At 39.7% G+C, this 16,789-nt stretch overlaps 1 protein-coding gene across 1 annotated transcript; it reads right to left on the bottom strand.

Moving 5' to 3' along the window:
* Nucleotides 1-539: 539 nt before the first annotated feature.
* SDHA (succinate dehydrogenase complex, subunit A, flavoprotein (Fp)) lies at nt 540-13,871 on the bottom strand. The gene is made up of 14 exons (XM_009330439.1): nt 13,785-13,871; nt 13,323-13,484; nt 12,783-12,926; nt 12,472-12,636; nt 11,147-11,295; nt 9,739-9,863; nt 8,267-8,435; nt 7,470-7,665; nt 6,501-6,672; nt 5,024-5,142; nt 4,527-4,638; nt 2,439-2,569; nt 1,808-1,921; nt 540-889 (listed from the first exon to the last, which is right to left on the bottom strand). The coding sequence occupies exons 3-14, from the start codon at nt 12,897-12,899 to the stop codon at nt 803-805; spliced, it is 1,656 nt and encodes a 551-aa protein (XP_009328714.1). The 5' UTR covers nt 12,900-12,926; nt 13,323-13,484; nt 13,785-13,871; the 3' UTR covers nt 540-802.
* Between the last annotated feature and the right edge of the window lie 2,918 nt (nt 13,872-16,789).

The raw sequence follows: 16,789 nt of genomic DNA, 5'->3' as shown, positions 1-16,789 counted from the left end.
GCCCGCCCGCAGGGCAGGTTCCGCCCGGCCTGAGGAGAACCCGCCTCCCCTGGGCGAAGGGCAGCGGGGAAGCCACTGGAACAGCGACCTCTCGAGGATGGAAATAAGGTACTACCTTATTCTGCTTCATTGCAATCTTTTTAAAGATGTATGAAACATTATTTCCTGCCCCCTTAACACCAGCCAGGGCTCTTTCTATAAAAAAAGCCAAGTCAAGATATAGTCCCCTTTTCCCATCCTGCCCCAGCAAAGGTATCTTTGTATGATACAGAAGTATCTTGTTTCCTTCAATAAAACAGTATGACAATGTTAGCTTTAGAAAAAAAAGTTGTAATTACTAGTACATCATTTTCTTTTCTTTCCTTTCATGTTACTTACAATCAGCAATTATGATGCTTAATTTTAAATCCCCATATGATAAAATTCAGCATCTCAGTCTTGTCTAAAACTATTGCAATGCATTTCTTGCTCTTAAAATATGGAAATAACTATACATTCAAAATAAAAGCATTGTAATTACATACATAACAGCATACTCAAACAAATAGAAGACTTCTAATCACTTTATTTAGACACATTTTGTGTTTTCCCTGTCAGTTTTGACAGATGGGTGCAAGAACATTAGCTGTCCTGCATTCCATTTTCATAATTGTACAGTAAGCCACAGCAGAATACAAGCCGGAGAAAAGTTTAGTCAGCACTTTCCATTAATTGATAGTGACAATACTATTTTGATTTGCTTGCACTATGCTTATGTACACCAACCCGCTCTGGGAGAGGACTGCAAGTTAAATGTAAGTTACTAGTATGAGCGAATAGCAGGCGGGACAGTTGAACAGTCTTCTTCATTCAAAGTTCTGTCAATCACAGGTCTATATTTCAAGGTAACCTAAAGTAAAAGAGAACAAAGAACTTTAAGCCAAACAAACCTCTTGTATCTAAACGAGACAGCCTAGCTAACAGGAATGACTGAATAACACAGATAACTGAATAGCTTCATTGATGTTAAGCTAATTTCTCCATTATTCTTTTCCTTCCATAGAAAATGAACACTTAGTAACCTACAAGGAACATTTAAGTTCCATCAAGTTACCACTGACTGAATTCCTTAAAAGCAAAGCCTGACCAGAAATGGTATCAGAAGACTACTACTTTAAAAAGACCTTTTGGACAAAAGTAAAGTTTTGGCTAAGATTGCTAGTACCTAGTTCTTTAAGCTAGCAAAGTTAGGAGACAGAACCATGTCACTCTCTTTTTCCATCCTCAGCAGCTGTTCAGGAAGTGAAGTGTTCTCACCTGTCCTCAAACTAGATTCAAGGAAGCTCGAACCAGGGGAGAGGAAACAAAGCAGATGCAGAGAATGGGATACAAAAAACAACACTCATGATTTTTATAGGGTCATATTTGAAATACCATAACTTTACACTGAACACCAAGAACAGGTTTTGCCACCATCAGAGAAAAAGAAACAAGCTTTCGAACTAGCTTGATACAAGGGGAAACACAGTTCCAGCTCAAATCGCAGTCACTTGCCCAGTGATCAACAGTAACTTACCCCAGTTATGACTACTGTTCAACAACAGAATAAATGTTCAATTTTTTTTTTTTTTCCCCTCTAAGTACACTAAACTATCAGGTACCTCAGACAGTGACAATCATTTTTTTTTCCCCTCTAAGTACACTAAACCTATCAGGTACCTCAGACAGTGACAATCATTTGCAGTATTATCATGATATCAAGAGCTGTCTATGAGAGCAGCTGTCTGTTGACAGTGAGAAAGACCCTCAAGCATCAGGCTCAACGTACCTTCCCAGATGGGACATCCACATACGAAAGGGTGTGCTTTCTCCAGTGCTCTTCAAATGGCTTCTGCTGTTGGCCTTGGAGCGGCTTAGAATAGTCAAACTCATCTATCCGTAACTAAGGAGAAGATTAGGTTAGTATAGAACAGAAATTACATCTGCAAATCACTTTACCACCACATGATTAGTTGCATTCCAATTACAACTGTAACACCATGTGTCTCCTAATAGCCAGCAAGCTTTATCTTAACACCACCCGTGTCAAATTCTAAATACTGAGGCTTAACAAGGGCTTTAAGGTAATGTTCCTTGTATAGGACAATTATTCTGCTTGAAGTCCTGTTTATGCATTCATGACCTTATTATTACTGTAGTCCTAGTTTAGACCTTTCTAATCGTTCGGATGCACACGTGGAACAACTCTTCTCTCAAGATCGTTACCCAATGCTGCATGTATTGGTCATTTTATATGTAACAAATAAGAACAGATAAAACAGAGCAGATGGGACCCCAAACGAATACTACACTAATCTTAACTCAAGACTCTGAAGAAATTACAACTTTTAAGTAATCCGTCCGAGGACACATAACAAGGAAGTTCAATCCTACATCCAGGTCACAGAAAATATTTATACCTTATAGTCCTCTCTGGCATGAGCACCCCGGGACTCTTTGCGAGCCTCAGCACCATAAATTGTTTGTAGAGCACAAAGCATCAGGTTCTGCAGTTCGAGGGTCTCCACCAAGTCAGTGTTCCACACAATACCTAGTAAAATATTAAAATACTATGGAAGATGTTCTACAAACAAGTTACACAAACAAGTTGGGCGGGAGTGTTGATCTGCTCGAGGGCAGGAAGGCTCTGCAGAGGGACCTGGACAGGCTGGATCGATGGGCCGAGGCCAACTGTATGAGATTCAACAAGGCCAAGTGCCGGGTCCTGCACTTCGGCCACAACAACCCCATGCAGCGCTACAGGCTTGGGGAAGAGTGGCTGGAAAGCTGCCCAACAGAAAAGGACCGGGGGGTGTTGGTCGACAGCCAGCTGAACATGAGCCGGCAGTGTGCAGGAGCAGGGAAGTGATCGTGCCCCTGTACTCGGCCCTGGTGAGGCCGCACCTCGAATACTATGTTCAGTTTTGGGCCCCTCACTACAAGAAGGACGTCGAGGTGCTGGAGCGTGTCCAGAGAAGGGCAACGAGGCTGGTGAGGGGTCTGGAGAACAAGTCTTATGAGGAGCGGCTGAGGGAACTGGGGTTGTTTAGCCTGGAGAAAAGGAGGCTGAGGGGAGACCTCATCGCTCTCTACAACTACCTGAAAGGAGGTTGTAGCGAGGTGGGTGTCGGTCTCTTCTCCCAAGTAACAGGTGATAGGACAAGAGGAAATGGCCTCAAGTTGCGCCAGGGGAGGTTTAGACTGGACGTGAGGAAAAATTTCTTTACTGAAAGAGTGGTTAAACGCTGGAACAGGCTGCCCAGGAAAGTGGTTGAGTCACCATCCCTGGAAGTATTTAAAAGACGTGTAGGTGAGGCGCTTGGGGACATGGTTTAGTGGGCATGGTGGTGTTGGGTTGACGGTTGGACTCGATGATCTTGGAGGTCTCTTCCAACCTTAATGATTCTATGATTCTATTCCTCAATTTACTTCTGTCCTATTGCTGATACTTAGAATCGAACAAGCCAATGCTCTACCTACTGCAATCTTGGTACTCTACTACACTGAATTACTCACTATTGCCTGCAAGGCTCTGTAACGATTCCTACACCCTAACAATCGTAATGAATCTTAGAAAAATTCAGTAGTTCTACCAGGTGTCCCTGTTGCATGTGTACTACTGAGATAAAATTACACCATAGATTCTTGCCTGCTTTGTATCATACCTACAACTCAGTCCCCATACCTCATTTTGGATCACAAGATCTGGCTAGATGGTAGCTCTTTAAGTAGATCCCTAGCAGATCCAGACAACAGGGCTTTCCCTTCCTTCCCACCCTCAGAGAAGGGGGAAAAAAAACCCCACCTGCTAGTTATATGAGGTGGTTCTTCATTTAAGTATCCTCAAGGTGGACCCAAGTTCACTTACATGAATGTATCATCATTTTGATCCCTACATTCTAAGCTGTTGTAACACTTTTCTTGATGCTTGGCGAGAGCTGTCCAAGAAAGCCAGTTGTACTTTCAGTGTTAGGATACACATCCAATAGCAGTAGTTGGAGAGAAATACACAACATGAGTGGACAAAAGGTACATCATCAGTTGTACTTAATTAACCAAGTTCTCCTAAGATACTGCCATATCTTGCAGTGTATCTGTATGCAGCGCTATCTGTTCAGCTGAAGAATGAAAACTGAGTGTTCAGCCTAGGAATAGTCTTGCCACCTTTTTGCAACTCCCTGGCCTTTTCAGAAGATACTAGTGGTTCATCTTAGTATTTTAACAACTTCACATCATGTTCTGAGAGAACAGCACTTAGTACCTTATACAGTTACATCTGTTTTCAGCCTCTGCTTCTTTGAGAGAGTCTGCAACCAGAAAATTACCAGTAAGATCAAGTACTTTACTGATTACCATGTTTAGCAAGTAGGGCTCTACAAAGTATTTTGAAAGATGGTCAAAGCCTTTAGCCAAAGTTTCAAGAAACACATAAGAAGGTTTACAGAAGAAAACAAACACTTTTCCCAGAGAGTACTCTGGCCAAGGTGTATTCTTTGCTATCAAATTACCTCTGTCAAATGTCTTTAGATGAGCCAGATCACCATAAATTTGGCCAAGTTTTTCACAGCCTTCTTGGAGTACAGAACCAGTACGAAATACAGCAGCATGGTTTTGCATTGTCTGCAAGGTAGTAAAACAAAATCAGTTTGATATGCTGCATATACATAATATCCCACGTAACTTATTAGTTCCAAGAGAGCTTAATATAGAGCTGTTTTGACTTCCAGCATGCCTGCAGCCTGAAGAAAAAACATTCTTCTGTTCACCCCAAACAGAGGCAACCCCACTCTATTATACAGTGAGTAAACTACCCAAGAGGAATAACCATGAAGGGGAGAAGAAACTAACAAAACTGATAACAGCCTTTGCTGAGCACAGACAATCTTCTCAGACTGCTTTTTACTTCTGCAAAGCAAATCCTGAAGCGTACTTCACAAAGTGACCAAACCACCTCCGTGGCTTGCAGCTTCTCCCACCTTATACTTGAGAGCTTCACCAGGCTTACCTTCTGCATGTTAAGTCGCACTTCTGAAGTTCTTATGGTTCCATCAGCAAATCTTAATTTGTCAAGATTAGCAACTGACTCTTCACCAGCATTTGGTTTAATGGAGGGAACTGGCTCTCCTAATAAGAAAGTTTCAGTAAGTTTAGTAGGTCGGGCTTGGTTTTGGTTTCTGGCAGTTTCATAGACTAGCAACTACTAAAAGTCAGATTTCACTACAACACAATCTGTTTTCTTCCTCTGTGGTACAGGTTAACTGTAACTTTCCTGAACTCCCACCAATAGCATCCATACACTTAAAAATAGAGTTCTCAGTGCAATACATGAATCACATTCTTTCCTGTGACAGTTAGTAGGGAATTTATAGGTTTGGCTAAATTCTGCTGTTAATTCCTTAAAAACAGCACTTGATGCAAATTCTTCTAAACTACGGAATAAGCTTGTGGCTCCTTACCACCTTCTCCTATACTTTCCTTGTCTCCTCACCCCCAAACCTCCCACCCTCTCTTGGATCTGTTAAGGGACCAGGGACCAGTCAATAAGCTTTGCAGTTACACGTGAGCTCTGCATCTTACCTCTAATACTGGAACCCATTTGTTATTGGGTAACAAATCAAACACAGCACCTTACCAGCACACTCCATCTCTCCTGTAGCTTTGCATTCAGACTAATAAAAACCTTCCTGCAACTTCAAAGGAGCCACAGAAAGACTAATCCAAATAAATGTTCGCACAAAGCCAGAGCCAATAGGCATTGCTAGATCCAAGCTGATTCCGTCAGGAACCATTACTCTGTGCACTTTGTGCAGAGTCAGACTGAAAAAACAAACAGTCTTATTAATTTGGACATTAAGCAATGAGAAAACAGATGACTACTACTGGACTTGAGCTCCTCTGGCGATATAACTGCCTCTTACAGTATTTTGCTGGTTGGTTGTTTTCTTTTTTCAGCTCAGTAACTGTTGCTGAACCAGATTATTTAAAAATAACGTTCAGCAGTGAAAATCCACATACAGGGGATGAGATGTTATGATTTTTAGTATCTATCTCTTTTTTACATATGCAGTCCACCTTATAAATCAACAAGGTGGCAGCAAATTCCACTATAACAAAGTGCCAAGTGTAAGGCAGACTACATTTTGATGTAGAAGATGCAGTGCAGGATGTAGAGAAGTCAGTCTTCATACTCAATATTTTCTGTTTTGCTAGTTTGTGAAAAATCAACTCAACTGTTTCTGCTGATAGCATTGACCCAATTCTAGCTTTAAGATCAACTCACAAAGCAAATGTTAATGACAAGCATTTGCATCGCAAAGAATATGCCTATAAAAAGCATAAACACCGATTTCTGCCTTTTCTAACAAATAAGAGTCTATGTCTAGCATTCTGAGTTTGAATTAGGTAGCAACAACTCTGTTGGGCAAAAATGTAATCATGAAGGCAAATGTCTCTAAAAAAGTGAGACAAACTGTGAGACTTACCAGGCTTGCACGTCTCTGCAATAGTAAGGGCACAAGCACGACCAAAGACCACCAAATCTAGAAGGGAGTTTGCTCCAAGTCGATTTGCGCCATGGACAGATGCAGAGGCTGCTTCCCCACAAGCATATAAACCAGGTACCACTTTATCCTCACCATTCACATGTGTAATCACCTATCATTTCAGACAGTCAATTAATACTCATCTGTTAAACAGTTTCTAACAGTGCAAACCTCCTTATTTGCAAAGGCCATGTGCATGTAAGGATGAGACAGAGCAATCTAAAGTTTTCTCCAACTCCAAAACTGTAAATACCTTAGTTCTAAAGGGTAAGTAGTAATACTATGTAAATACAGATGCTTATATAAATACAGTTATGTTATGAAACAGAACCATGTACTCTTCATCACAATTCTGCAGCAAGTCAGAAAAGCACAGGAAGAAAATCTGATCTGCACACATTTCTAAGGCAGAATTTCACATTAAAAAATTAACAAGTACAATACACTGAAACAGAAAAATTCAGCTAACATCATCACATTGACTTCTAACTAGTAGGAGTTGACGGAATCTGCTTTAGTGTAGAGATTATATGAGGTACAGAGAATTAATACACATTAACTTGAGTTACAGATTGTAACAGAGCCCTAGTTTGATCCCTGTTCAAGTATATATTACCATCAACTTGATAAACAGAGAATTGTTGTCAGACATGACAGTAACTTCATTTTAGATGTTTCTTGGAACTCCCATCTCCAGGCGGGCTGGAACACGGCTCTCAAGTTATTTACAAAAACAAACCAGATTGTGTGTTTTAAGTACTCTGACATCATTATTATATTATTATTATTAAGCTAATGTTATTCAGCATCCTTACATTTATGAAAAACATTGTTAATGCTCTTATATTTGGAAAATCATTTCTTATTATCATGCTGGAAAAAAAATCCTAAAAGTGATCTATTACTTACCTGTCCTTTGTAGTTAGTAGGAATACCTCCCATATTATAATGCACAGTAGGCAGAACAGGAATAGGCTCTTTAGTGACATCAACTCCAGCAAATATCATAGCTGTTTCTGAAATTCCTGGGAGACGGGTTGCTAGCTGCTGTGGTGGTAAGTGGTGCAACTGCAAGTACACGTGGTCTTTTTCAGGACCACAACCCCTACCAAAAGAAAAAAACCAAAAAACCCACCAAGTCAACACTGGAACACATAACAAGAATTCTGCAAACACCAGTAACATTTCTAATCCAATTTGTTTCGTTTGTGAAAAATTAACTTCTAATTTTTTCAAAGGTTATCTGACAAAAATTAGTATCTAGCATATTTAAGACTGTTGAACCTGGCAGATTTACGTGTAGTTTTCACCTCCCAGCTTTCTTTTCACAATAATTCACAGTATTTAAGACTTTAAATCACTGTATCACAGCAGAAATATGTAAGAATTGAAGATGATTAATCAAGAGACCAGAGCACCAAATTATTTCCATTGTTTGCAGTAAGAACATATACATTAAACTTGTTTAAGCCACTGTCTCTAGACACACCAAATTCAAACAGGATACTCCTAGCATCTTGTGTTCCCTTTTAGTATCATTAGGAATTAACAAGTAAAAATTTTGCCCTACATGCAGTGTTCAGCTAACAGTTATGAAAGCTCACTTCCATGAATTACCAGGGGTTTATCAAATGAATTATTGTACCACATATAGTCTAGTATGATTAAGTATTCATTCTGCAGCTTCATTAGAATATTTAACTAACCTTCCTTCACGGATTTCTATGGTCATAGAACGAGATACTACGTCCCTGGAAGCCAGATCCTTAGCAACAGGTGCATATCTCTCCATAAATCTTTCACCTTGACTGTTAATTAGAATACCTCCCTCTCCACGACATCCTTCCGTTATAAGGCAGCCAGCCCCATAGATACCTGTGAAGAAAGGAAATAACCACCAAAATGAGATGGTCTCGTGACAGCTTCGTAATCAGGACGACCGGGATTGAATAAACAAGGTCTTCTTAAAATAATGCGGAGAAGTGACAGGGGTAGATTTAATTCCACCCTAATCACACCACTAGTAACTGTCCCCCAAGACTGCTCAGAAACAAGTATTGTTATTCCTTTCAAACACTCTTCCTGGAAGGTAAGCAAGTTGATTTGGAACACCCACGGTATCTAAAATACTAGAACTAGAAGAGATCTGCACCCAGCAATACGTAAGGAGACTTTAACAAAGATTTTGTAGACCTTCAGCAATTACTTTGTTCAAGATTTTTAAGTAAACCAGAAGTTGATTATCTCAAGGCCAGTTTGCTCATGTTTGTCCCCTCTTCTCCTGTGCTAAGGCAGTACAGGATGGCTTCAAATAGTGTGGAATGCGAAAGCTTACTCAGTTTTCTTTCCTTTTAGAGAAGGAAGGCCTACCTGTTAGCCTTCAGCACTGGTCATCATAGAAAACAAAAATGCTAACCAACTCATGCACTTGATAATTCCATAGCTTTTAACATAATTATCAGACAAGCAACGAAGTTTCTTTGACTAGAAAAACCTTAGCTAAGTCAAATAAGCATTGGATCTCTATGATATAACAAGGATAACATTGTAAAATTAAGTGAACAATTTTAAAAAATCACCACTTATCACAAGTTAAAACTGAGCATTTATTTAGCTACAACCAAAAAAGCAGCTCTTCACTTTTTAGTCTGTGATCATTGTTGTCCACAGTTTAGATACTGATCCTGTGCTACAAAACCTAGTCCTAAATATCTAACTTTACTTCAACTACCCCACTTCCACAAAAGATTCTAGTATATTAACTCCCTAACACTTGCATCTATCCCATTGCTCCTGTGTCTAATATCAAACCCTTTAACATTTCCTCTTGCCTTTAAAATATAAGTTTAAGAGGTGAAGTGGTTTCGACTTGAAATTCATAAAACCCGTTAGTATGGTAGAGACAGCACCTTAAAATATTTAACACTGACCTTTAAATTAGAACAGCTCAGACCTCTCTCTCATATTGTAAGTCTTACTCTCAGATTTATTATCCACAGCAGTTGCAGACAAGTCTGAACACCTGTCACAAGCAACTGAATGATGATGATACTGAATGATAATGAACTAACAAAGTGCTGCAGAAAAGTGCAAACTGATTTGAGCACATTTTAAAAAACAAAAAAATCTGTTCAAATCATTAAAAATAATGTTGTAAGTATTATTTCATATTCTGTACCTGTAGGGTGAAACTGTACAAATTCTAAGTCCTGGCAAGGAAGACCAGCTCGTGTGACCATAGCAGTGCCATCACCCGTACTAGTATGAGCAGATGTACAACTGAAGTACGTGCGGCCGTACCCACTACAGGAGACAAAAGTTAACAGAATTAGCAGTCCAAAAAACAAAGTCACCAGAACATATCACTCAACTATGCTCTTTGCACAACAGTGGAAGTAGAGCAGAGGGTTAATAAGCAAGATGTGCAAGTTTTGCCATCTCCTGTACTAAGTTCAACCAAAAGAAAACAAAATTGGTATTGCCCTGTTATGCTCAACCATATTTGAAAAACAGCTGGTGATGGAAGGTCCAAGAAAAAGAAGAACAATTCCAAAGCAGGATAGTTAGGTTAGTATCAGAAGCCTTTTTGCCAGAAAAAAGTTACTTTAGGAAGTTCTCTCAATCCAATACCATTAGACTTCATTCAAACTATTACTAGCAGTTTTATCAAAAATAGCATATAAGAATGGTTTATATCCTCGATATGGCCCTGATTTCATATTCTTAGATTTCAAAACTTAGTGGTCTAAAATTAGGTATTAAACATGAATTCTTATGCCTAAACCAAATAGGTTAGCTTCCAGAGTTATTGAGAACTGCCAATACTCCCAATTTCAGGACAAATTCTCAGAAGAAATATCAATCTACATATTGTATGTACCTCAAAGTACACAAGTATGAAAACAGCCTCAGCTTTAATAAAGCCAAATTATGTAGGCAACCAAACTAAGTTGTTGGGGTTTTTTTGACAGATATGTTTATAAATATTTTGCATACTGAAACAGATAGGAGACAGCCATAAGCAGCAAAAGACTAATGCATATAGTATTCTAACAAACATATATAAACTTTTGCAACCAAGTAATGTTAAGTTAGACTCATCTCCTGATAATTTCATCCTACAACAATGAGACTTATCATGTTAGTATCTTAACGTAATAGGTTCTCCAGAATTTTGAAAAAAGCTGTTTCCTACAGGAAACTCAGAATCCTACAGATATACACGTTGGTAGCACTGCAACGATGTCTGTTTTAAACAGCACATTTTAAAAATCTAAGACCATTTGGACCATACATACTGCTCTTACACATTCCAACTTTATGTCATTGTTCTAGAATTCAAAGTTAGATCTCGTACTAAATTTATACTTGGTCACAAAATTAGTATGTGCCTTCTTTCAGAGGCAATGACTGAATTCAATTGTACCGCTTTTGATCAAAGGCGGGGGGAAGAAGAGCATATAAATTATGTTTTTCAAGTCAACATGTTATCTCCACACTATGGATTCAAATACATGTACAAACACACAGACTTCCAACTAGTAGCACTCTCAAGTTTCTGTCGTTCATCATAAACCTTACATTACCCAGTGGCAATGACAGTGTTGTTTGCTCTAAAACGATGTATAGTGCCATCTTCTATGCAAAGGGCAATAACACCACGACATTCTCCATTTTCCATAAGTAGGTCCAAGGCAAAATATTCAACGAAATAGCTTGTATCATATCTCAGAGACTGGAGAAAAAAAAAAAAAAAGAACTTTAAGAAAAATCCAGAAACTGAAGTAACCTCTCTTCAAAACTGTCAATGCATATGGGCTTCATCAGGATAAAAGCCACCCCCACCAACTTTCAGGGAAGCGCGTTTCCTCACAAATCTTTATAAAAATCTGCTAATGAATCTATTCTAGCTTAAAGAGACACAAGTAGTTACCAAACCAAACCACTTAATTCTGAGAAGTCATAGCTTGTCAGCAAGGCTTGTTATTTCCCTCTGCATTTGGCAACACTTTAGTCAGCTGTGGTGCTTGATACATGTACAAGCATGTCTTACTTAACCTCTCGCAGAGAAGCGGAATATGTCTCCAGGAGCCTAATATATCAGCAGAAGCAGCGGGCATCAAGTCAAACATTCTTTCATGCCCTCAAGGATCAGACCAGTGTTTGGCAGCACTGAGCATTTGTGTTGCAGCAGCATATATAGTGTGAACCTGAAGGAGAGCAATTAGCTAGCTACCAAGTAAATAACATTAGCTACTAGGTACTGAATTTCAGGTTTCAAGTAGCTTACTACCAGTTTAAAATAGCCAAATCTTTCTTCAGTTACTGTTTGTAGAATTGATAGAAACAGATGCTGGAACACAAGTCACTTGCTGTAGAGCAAGCTCAGAAATGCACAGTAGGCCTTCATGCATTTACACCTCTTGTTTCCCCCCTGTCTGAAGATGAGTGAAAGAAAACGCTGCCTTGTACCTCTTTTTAGAGTTCCCCAATGCTGCTGTGTCAGACTTTTTTCAAAGAAGTTTTTTGGGGGAAGTTTAATTCTTTTTGGGTCTAGTTAACAGACACGAAAGTATTAACAGTGAAGAACTACTCCAGACCACAAAGCTAAAAGGGTACACTAACAGCTGTTGTCTTCATGAGAGCCATTATAATTACGATCTTTCAATTTATTCTGTTTCTGCATACTCCTGACAAAAAACAAGCATCATCTAGGCTACATTCTTCCACATTGCCTTAGGAAGGAAGGAAATCCAGAATTGTTATCAGTCATTCCCCTGGATTCCTCATTGATGTGTGAGGAATGTTGATGTGTTTTGTTTGTTTTTTCTTCAAACTCCAGGGGAGAAAAAAAAAAATCATTAATTGCAAATACAAAAACCCAAACCAAGTTTACGTCACAGCTGCTTACCCTGCCATACAGAGTATGTAACAGTGAGTGTCCTGTCCTGTCTGCAACACAACAGCATCTGTGAGCCTGTCCCCCTTTTCCAAACTGAAGACTCTGTCCACCAAACGCACGCTGATAGATTTTTCCTTCTTCAGTTCTGCTGAACGGCATCCCATAATTTTCCAGCTGTTGAACGCAAATACAAGCATCAGAAACTCTTCTGCATAACAATCCAACAAGTTATTTTACTACATTCCAAGTAAGGAGATCTCTTTGGAAGCTAGTCTGTATTATAAGTAATTATAGTTGACATCAGTTCCAGCGAGTCTCACCTCTATCACCGCAGCTGGGGCTTGCTCAGTCATGTAGTGTATGGCATCCTGGTCACCCAGCCAATCAGACCCTTTCACTGTGTCATAGAAATGCCACCTCCAGTTATCATCCTCCATGTTTCCCAGAGCAGCATTGATTCCTCCCTGAAAATGCATTTTCCTGGAATTATATTACTGAAGTACAGTTTTAGTAGGTTTTCCTCACTTCTGTTAAAAATCACATACCATCTATGCCTCTGTGTACAAGAAATACAGTAAAATCAGATTTAAAATGGCTATGAAAAACCTGTGCAATTTATCATTTTCACAATGGCTCTTATTTTGTTCTGCTTTGCATAACAATGAATTGCAAAGTTACACTGAATGCAATGAAAAAGCACTGAACGTCTAAACATATATTGCCCTCCAAAATAGTTTCAACCAAATATGTAATATTTATAAAAGGAAGCGTGGCCTTGAAACGTGATGTTCACGTGCATATCCGAATCAGCTTTCTGACAGCAGGTGTTGTTTAAACATTTGTTCTACCTCATTTCTCACCTGCGCAGCAACAGTATGAGATCTGGTGGGAAACAGCTTTGTAACACACGCTGTATTAAATCCAGCCTCTGACAAACCAAATGCAGCCCGCAGACCTGCTCCTCCTGCACCCACAACAACTGCATCGAATTCATGGTCCACGACTGGATACTGCGTAGAAATCTGGAAAAATAAATCAGTTTATTATGATCACAAATATTTCAAGCTAGGTCAAACTTAAGTTTCATGGAGACACAAGCAGTATAGGTGTAATGTCCTTAATAGACTCTTGTAGCAAATGCCACATATACTCTTTTGGGTGGAAACTATCATTAAAAAAAGCCATGCGTTTCAGCAACTCAATCTCACTGCATATTTGAATAACGCTCCACCAAAAGCCAAGTACCTGGTTGTTTCATGTCTCTCAAGCATTTAGTGTGTTATCTAATTTGTTACTTAAGATATAAAGAAGTACAAACATACCGAATCAGAAACCTTCGTAGAAGCATTTTTCTTTCCATAGACTGTGAAGTGTAAGTTGCGTGCAAGAGTCTGGCATGCCGCTGGCCACTACGGAAAGAAGCAAAGACAACTATTATAGAACAAATGTTTCCACAAGGAAGACTTTCAGCATTCTCGGCTACCCTACGTTTATAACAAACCTTTACTTACCACTGATACCACATATTCAAGAATTATCGTATCAATGCATTTTAGTTCTACATGCAATGAAGTTCTGGCTCTCCCATATTGCTACCCAGAAAAAAAAAGTTTTGACTGGATGACAGAACAGCCTACAAGTAACAGGGTGTCACAGACTGTTATTCACTTCACTAACCAATCCCTAGACCTATCTGAGGCTGCACTGACAGAAGAATATGTTTGCAATTAATGCTGTAGTATTCTTGCATTTTTTTCCTAAATAAACCAAGATGAAGATAGCTTTATGGGAACCACAGGAATTAATGGAAAATACCTCTCATGTCAAGCAATCCTCAGAATTTGAATTATTTCAGGCGGTGAAGAGTAATGAAGATAAAATTAGTGGGTAGTGAAAGCTGTTCCAGCTTATCATTGCTTCAAAAGTCAGAGATACTTCTCTTGTTCTCATTCTTTATTAATTAGTGACCAATTTAGAACCATTTACTAATACCTAAATGAATCACAAGGGCACAGTTTTCCCCTTCTGTAATGTTATTCACTCTCCCCTGGCATGTTCAAAACCAAAACAAAAACCCCAGCACCCAAACCTACCCAGTATCCAATTTTTGCTTCGATAGGTTAAAACCATCAGAATTTTAGTCTCCACCATATAAATCTCTAATGTCATGGAACCTGGTATTCCTTCTTTACACCATTCAGAAAAATACACCTAATAACTCAACACGTATGATTGATGAGAACAGCAACACAAAGCCATACTAGTGACCTGTGCAGTGACGTCAGCACTTCCCTATTTGAAGTATGTCCTAAAATGCACTGGAGTGATACTTGCCTTTTCCAGCTACGGTTATATTCACAGTTCAATCACCCCATAATATGCTAACAAGCAGGTTTTCCCTCCCTATTACTTGCAAATGTCCATCTCTTCCCCCATCCTTGAAGTGAACTACAGTACACTTTCCTCAACCGACTTTTACTGCTTCTCATACTAGTTTCCCATCTTCTTGCATAACAGTGGATCTAATGCGTCATCATATTTACTAACACACTTCTGGTTTTTACAGCCATCTTTAAATGAGATCAGTCTTAACACCTATTCATAAGGAGTTCTACTAGTACCCTGCTCCAGGCAGTTACTTTCCCCCTTCCACCCTGCTGTGTTGTCACGCTGTGGGGCAATTCCATGCCTATCTTAATTCCTGTATTAATCATCTTCATTAATATTTCACATACAGAATCAGATCAACTAGTTCACCGACAGCCAGATAAAACCTACGTATCAGATGTAATCCCTCTGCAAAACAGCTTTCCCAACAATCACAGCTCAAGCTAAAATGGGGTGTCCTCTCTGTAGCAGAACCGCTTTCACAGGCTTGAGTGCAACTGAAGTTAGACTAGCAGAACTCTAACTGACATGGCAGACTACACTGCACACTTTAAACGTAGCGGCCATGCATTCTCTAGCATATACTACTACTGCTTGTTTCCGTAATGTCGTTCCAGCAACAGTACAGCTCTTTTTACTGCAATAAATTATTTCTCCTAGGGGAGCAACAATACATTTGGTTAATGCATGAAGCAATTCAAAGAAAATCTTTACTGGATGTAAAGACAGCACACAACAAACAGGTTTGTACATACTTAGTATTGCTTAAAGAAAGCGCAAATGACTGGGGGGGGTGGAAACCACCACCAAAAAAACCCCAAAAGCTATAAACTGTGGTTATGCCCTAAAGCCCCAAAAGAAATTGGCCCACTCTTTTTCTCCCCTCAGAGTAAACAGCCTGCTGCACTCTCCAGTCAGAATTCTGCCACAATGCCTTGCAACTAATTTCCTTTTAAAACACTTTGTTATTTTCTGAAGTCGATATAAACAGTTATCAAATATATTTTGCATCAGAGAACTCTGGAAATATATTATAAAAAAACAAAACCACACAACTGTTTAGCAGACTGCTTTTCCTTTCACATCTAAGCTTCCGCAAAACAGAGTTTTCAGAACTGCTATTCCTATCCACATTCACTTTTTCGTTAAAGCTATACATAAGAATTTCTGCTGCCACTAAGTTGTGTTCAGAATGAGTCTGAACGAAAGTCCACAAAGCAGAAAAAGATGTTACACTAAGTGTGAAGGAAACACTGATCACACACTAATCCTGAATTGGTATGCTACCAGGAACATCATGGCCCTTCAGAAGCCAAGGTCCAGTCTGGACCAGTTCACTGCCATCTAAAACATAGTGACACTCTTTGAGCCTTTCTCCCCCGCAGTAGGTTGTCTTTTCTGCACTTCCTTTGTGAGACAGGGACAACTTCAGCTGCATTTACAGGGTCCTTTTCCCATACATTTATCTTTTGTAATCCCAAACTCATTACGGACACACACAGTGAGAACGGTGGAAAGAAACAGAAGACTCCCACTTCATCACGGAGAAAAACAAGCCTTCACTAAGGACTGCTTACAGATCAGCTAAAACAAAACTGTCAAACGTTTAAGAAGCACTTTCTGGAAACAACTGCTAGCCAGATCTAAGCAACGTGCAGATATACGCTAGCTTCCCATGCAGACCCAGAAGGAGCCAGCAGCAAGCTTTATACCCAGGTGCTGCATCTGCCAGACTCTTCCAGAGCCTTTCCCCAGCACACCCCGTACCCGCTGCCTTCCTCTATCCCTCGGGGAGCCTGCTCACGGCCTAAGGCCACGGCGCTCGCTTCCCAAGCCAGGAGGAGCGGCCTGGCTATGCCAGCAGTCAGTTACCTCCCCGTAACCTGCCCCAGGAGCCGAGTAGCAAGGACAGCCACGCTCCGCAAAAACAACCGGAGGG

The sequence above is a fragment of the Pygoscelis adeliae genome, unplaced genomic scaffold (genome assembly GCF_000699105.1).
Source record: "Pygoscelis adeliae isolate BGI_AS28 unplaced genomic scaffold, ASM69910v1 Scaffold78, whole genome shotgun sequence".
Taxonomy (NCBI): Eukaryota; Metazoa; Chordata; class Aves; order Sphenisciformes; family Spheniscidae; genus Pygoscelis; species Pygoscelis adeliae.
The sequence above is the reverse complement of the archived record's forward strand: the minus strand, read 5'-3'. Positions and strand labels throughout refer to the sequence as shown.